This window comes from Pan paniscus, chromosome 3 (assembly GCF_029289425.2).
Source record: "Pan paniscus chromosome 3, NHGRI_mPanPan1-v2.0_pri, whole genome shotgun sequence".
NCBI lineage: Eukaryota > Metazoa > Chordata > Mammalia > Primates > Hominidae > Pan > Pan paniscus.
The window spans coordinates 56,192,345-56,198,176 of NC_073252.2; the positions used below are offsets into that span (position 1 = coordinate 56,192,345).

General features: G+C 42.8%; 1 protein-coding gene across 1 annotated transcript; it reads right to left on the minus strand.

Annotated features, from left to right (window-relative positions):
- Positions 1-665: 665 nt before the first annotated feature.
- LOC100976904 (growth-regulated alpha protein) lies at positions 666-2,734 on the minus strand. Its single transcript, XM_003832332.7, has 4 exons — positions 2,481-2,734; positions 2,259-2,382; positions 2,062-2,145; positions 666-1,530 (listed from the first exon to the last, which is right to left on the minus strand). The coding sequence occupies exons 1-4, from the start codon at positions 2,578-2,580 to the stop codon at positions 1,515-1,517; spliced, it is 324 nt and encodes a 107-aa protein (XP_003832380.1). The 5' UTR covers positions 2,581-2,734; the 3' UTR covers positions 666-1,514.
- Between the last annotated feature and the right edge of the window lie 3,098 nt (positions 2,735-5,832).

Consider the following 5,832-nt stretch of genomic DNA (forward strand, 5'->3'; position numbering starts at 1 on the left):
GGTTTGGAGTGTGGTTTCTTTTGTATTATTGGGGTATTTCTTCCTTAGACATGCCAATTTTGCTTCTGTCCTAAAAACCTGTAGTGCTGCTGCTGTTCTGGGACAGCATTGAATACAGAGTTCCCCAGAAGGCAACCGCTCTATGATGTCCCATCAAAATTCCACTAGGAATGATGCAAATGAATGCAGTCCAATCTTAAAACCATTATATTTGGTATATTGCTATAAAGGATTGAAACACCGCAAATCTTAGAGCTAATTACTTATATGTGAAGGTTAGAAAGCTGAGCCCAAATTTCAATCAGATCTTTTCACAGGTGAAGCATTCAGCCACTCACTTCTGCTTCTATTGACGACACAAATGATTTGAGTTTTGAAAAACGAAATATTTTAGCCACCATTTCACTGCCAGCTTCATTAAATTGTCAATAATTATGAGAAATATTGTTCAACAAAAGCAATGAAATGAGAGCCCTTGTTAAGATAATATAAATATTTTTAAGGAGGTAAATTTGAGTAGCAAGACAGAAAGAAACTTCTTATAAAAAGGGCAATTTATATCAGTGACTCTCCCATTAGGGGCCAGCCCATAGTTTAGTAAAGCACATTCTTCACTAGGTGAGAGCCAAGGGTATTGGCAGCAATCACCACATGAAATGAAGCATAACTCATAGTTTGATTTATCTGTATAGCAAATTGAACACCCAGAAAAATAAACACAATAAAAAAATTGAGAAATATTGATATAAATCACCAGATTTTCCAGTAAAGGTAGCCCTTGTTTCCCCCCAAAAATCAAACGAGTTTTTTCTATTTCTAAGTGCTTTATTTTTATATTCTGTATGAAAACATCAATAATTAAACCCCTTTGTTCTAAGCCAGAAACACTGTAAAACTACCATTAAACAAGGCAGTATGCCTTACAAGAAAGACATAAGATGTCCAAGGGATATTTAGAACGTTTTAGTTCTTAAAGTTTCAACATGAGAAATGTTGACCACACACTGTGAAATCATTTCAATAAATAACAACTGACATTCATCTAAACAGTTACAAAACAGATGTGCACATACATTCCCCTGCCTTCACAATGATCTCATTGGCCATTTGCTTGGATCCGCCAGCCTCTATCACAGTGGCTGGCATGTTGCAGGTTCCTCAGAAATATTAACATAATGACTGGAGAACATTTGAAAACATTCTACCTTCAAATTAAATATGAATCCAGATTGAACTAACTTGGGGTTGACATTTCAAAAAGAATGAATATAATAGGACAGTGTGCAAGTAGAGTTAATCATACCCTTAATTATTTTACACCTAAAATATTAACATAGAATCTTCAAAACAAATGAATAAATAAATAAATAGAAGACTTCTCCTAAGCGATGCTCAAACACATTAGGCACAATCCAGGTGGCCTCTGCAGCTGTGTCTCTCTTTCCTCTTCTGTTCCTATAAGGGCAGGGCCTCCTTCAGGAACAGCCACCAGTGAGCTTCCTCCTCCCTTCTGGTCAGTTGGATTTGTCACTGCAATGAGAAAATGGGTGCCCTGAGTAGGTTCTCGGGAAAGCTGACTGCACAACACTCTTCTCCTGCCCTGCTCCTCCAGCCTCTAGAGTTTTCTGAATGCAGTTTCCCCAGCCTGGCAACCAAGTGGCTGCTGCCTATGACAGCTGTGCTGTGTGGCAGGGACCTCTAAGCTTGGGATGCTCTTTTAGGAATGGGGGTGGGGTGGGGCGGTGGTCTCCACTGTACTATTGGATTAAAAACAGCCAGAACCTGTTGCTGTTTGTCATACTGGGCCTCAAATGAAGGCAGTTTTACCTACATTCATTGGAACGAAGGAAGAACCAGGGTGGGGACGCCAGGCATTGGGAATATCCTCTGGCACCAGAGCAGTAATTATCGTAAAGGAAACCTTAATTGTGAAAACAATAATCCCAATTTCTAGTCCTTCAACTAACCCCTGGGTTTTCCTGATTTTATTTTTAGGGGGCACATGCCAGTATTTCTGACCAACGGCTCCAGTCGCCTGTGTACATGGAAACCATAACTCACCTGTTCAGCATCTTTTCGATGATTTTCTTAACTATGGGGGATGCGGGATTAAGGCAAGCTTTCCGCCCATTCTTGAGTGTGGCTCTGCAGAGGGAAGGGAATCTCGTGAGGCAGGAGGTCGGGCTGGGGACAGGGTTGGGGCAGCAGGAGGGTCTGGGACCCCGGCGGTGGCAGAGGCAGCGCGGGGCGGGACTTACATGACTTCGGTTTGGGCGCAGTGGGGTCCGGGGGACTTCACGTTCAGACTTTGGATGTTCTTGGGGTGAATTCCCTGCAGGGTCTGCAAGCACTGGCAGCGCAGTTCAGTGGCCACGGACGCTCCTAGGGAAGAAGAGACTCACTGACTGAGCGAGGCTGTCGGCGCTGGGTGCCTACCCCAGCCGCATCCGGCCCGGGGACCCCAGGGCGCCGGTACCCACCTGCTGCGCGCCGGCCGGCGGCTACCAGGAGCAGGAGCAGCAGTGCCACTCGCAGGAGCCGGGGACTGCTGGGGGCGGCGGAGAGAGCGGCGCGGGCCATGGGGCTCAGCAGGCGGGTCTGGCGGCTGTGAGAGGAGCGGAAGAGCTGGCGAGGAGGTGCCTGCGGCCCGGGCTCTGTGGCTCTCCGAGATCCGCGAACCCCTTTTATGCATGGTTGGGGCTGGAAAGCCCGGAGCCCCCGGGCCAGGGAAATTCCCGGAGCTCCAGATCGATCCCGAGTCCGGAAGGAAGGCGACGGCCCCGCCCCCAGGGTGGAGCGCTTGGGGTGCGGGTGGGGTGTGGGGGTCCACTGATGCAGCCCGCGCCTCGCCCTTCAGAGTAACTCCTGTGGACTCTGAGACTCTGGGATATTCGCCTTCTGCCCCAGATCCCTGGAGGGGGGCTGAGTGGCAGCCAGCGCTGAAGATACCACCTGAGAGGTGGGATCTTGGGTGCCTGGTGATCCCAGTGTGTGGGGCTGGGAACGGAGAAGGAGCTGGGGCGGATCCCTGAGAACCACCACAGAGAAGGCGCGACCTCTTTGGAGGAAGAGCGTTATGTCTCGGATTTGTGTCTGGAGGTTGAGAGAAATTAACAAGGTGCTGGGAGATAGGCTGGAGCTATATTATCCTCTCTGCCTCAGCCTTTCTTATTTTCAGTTTAGCCTATTTCACGTACATCTAACATCAGTGCTGTCTGTGAAAGTACAGTCCATTATGTCAGATTCCAGAGAAGAATGTTCTGCTTGTTCCTTGTGTTGCATATTCTCTAACCACACTTAGAATGTCTTGTTTACGTTTTCCATTTGGTGGCAACAGATTATCAGTGTCAAAAGCTGAATCCAGTGTTAGCGTCAGTGGAAGCCAGGGCTGTATAACATGAACTCTTCTTTCATATCCTGCATATCTTCCTTCTTCCCTGTAAAATGTCGGAACTTTCAAAATCCCCTGGAAATCTTTTCCCTGTAGGAGGGGTTCAGGTTTGATCTAGAAATATGGCACTGGTTGTCACTCCGGACCTCGGAGGGGCTGGGTCCAGCAGGCTCATGGGCTCACCATTCCTGGTTCTGTCTTTGGACTGCATAGCACATGACACCAGGGAGTGGGTACCTGGTGTGCAAGCACCCTTCCCACTGAAGCAGCAGACATGCATTCGGATGAAATAGGAACGCCGGATCCCACATAGAGTCACATTCCATTTACTATAGGACTTCCTGGTATTCAGTATTGGGCCCCCTTTCTAGAGAAACACACACATGTTGTTTTCTCTCAGGAATTTCAGTCATTTAACCTGGTAGCTTTATTACTTTTTTCTCCAGAAGTTCTAGAGAACTTATTTTTATTCATCATTAGGTTTTTAGAGGGTTTACGTGTGATTCTCCAAGTGGGATTCAGAGCTCTCTGAGACATGGAGTAAGATGGGAGGAGGGGGAAAAAGCAGAGGCTTCTGCCCCAGGGGCAGATGTCTCCACAACAGAGTTCTACACAGCCCAGCTCAATAGGTAAGACCTGTGTTCCTAGCCAAGCAGAGAACACAGGCAAGGCTGCCACCTGCATTTAGTAGTGAAGCATCGCCTGCAGGTTGTTTAGCCTCTCCGTTTCTACCCCAAGGTGGTTATGAGAAATGAGTCAACATTTGTAAGAGCCAGCATGGATTTAAGTGCCTTATAAATGTTTGTTAAATATTTGTTAAATAAAAAAATGGAAATAGCGTTTTCCAACATTGCCTAAACAGAAACTCATCCTGATGTGAATTTATATATATATATATATATATATATGTAATGGAAAGTTTCACTCCCCAGTGTTTTTTACATTTAAAATTTTCTGTATCAGTTACTGCTACCCAACTACCCGTAATGTATACAACACCATATACAGCAGTATGAGTCTTGAATAAATCAAGGCAGGTCCTGGAAGACAGAATGTTCATACAAACACCAAAAGCTCAGTTTCCAAAATGCCCTTTTGGTTACTCAGGGGTACTGGTGCTCTCATTACAGTAATCTTAGTCAAGGGTAGAAAGGTGTGCTAGAATGCTGTTTCTTTAAAACAGACACTGTAGATAGTATATGTACTCCAGTCTTTTACAATTATTTCTCTTTTCACATCTTCCTGATTACTTATATTTCTTAACAGAAAGAATAAATGAAAAAGCATTGACCCAATGGAGACCAAATACAGTGTCCCAAATATCTTCATCAGTTTCAAGCTGTAATCAATGCTGCAAACTTCTAAATCTAAATTTTTTAAAAAAGAAACTCAGTTAAGAATTTACAAAAATTGAAATAAAATTTTCTGTATCAGGCTTTCAGAAAGGAAGACAAATATGTACTCTACCACGAGGTACACTTAGATGAAATTTTATTTGTTACCGTTCAGACAGATCATTGGTTTATTTTGTAGTCCACCTTTCAATAACTTCATGTATATAAAAAGGGACTTTGAATGTAATAGTCTTCATCTTATTTATTGAAAAGATGTACTAAAGGAATGACTATTTTTTAAAAAAACTCTAGTATTTATCAATATGACTCTAAGGGAAAAATCAAGAAAATTAGAGGAAGGTTCAAATTAGTAGTAAGGAATAGGAAATGACATATAATCTAAAGTTTATTAAGTGTGTGACTAGCTCATGCATAATTGAAAGTTTGAGTGATTACACCTCTTATTATCACTCTTTTTCTGGGATTTGATGGGAAACTGAAATTTCCAGAAACATGGAAATGATTCTTTAAAACTTAAAAAATGTATTGTTTTGTTTTCTAATTGTAGTTGTAATATATGCTCATTTTATAAAGTTTATACAAACCAAAAAGGCAAGAAGAGATTTTTCTTCTCTAATGTCTCTTCACTTTGTCTATGAAACAAACATTCACAGGTCACTGAAAATTTGCTTTTTTTTCTTCAACAAAGGAGCTAAATTATAAGAGCTTACAGAATTCTGGTAAATAAAAAATATGCTGCTTCCTTGATTATGCTGCTGCATACCAAGGGCAAATTGCTAAACCTCTACACCCGAGGCAAAGGGCAGAGCATTTATTTTCTGCTCTTCTAAGCAGTTTACAAATATTAACTCATTCAGTCTTCCAAACAAGCCTGTGCTTGTACTGATAACTACAGTATCAGTAGATATTGTTGTGTCTATGAGATTTTAAGTTGCGAATAAAGAAACTGTGGTGTAGAGAGGTTAAGTCACTTGCCTAAGGTCATACATCCTTGAGCCTGGAAATCAAAGTCAGATAAAATGGCATTTAACTATTATACTATGATAAAAACACTCTGTGATATATAATTAATACTTTCAAGAGTAG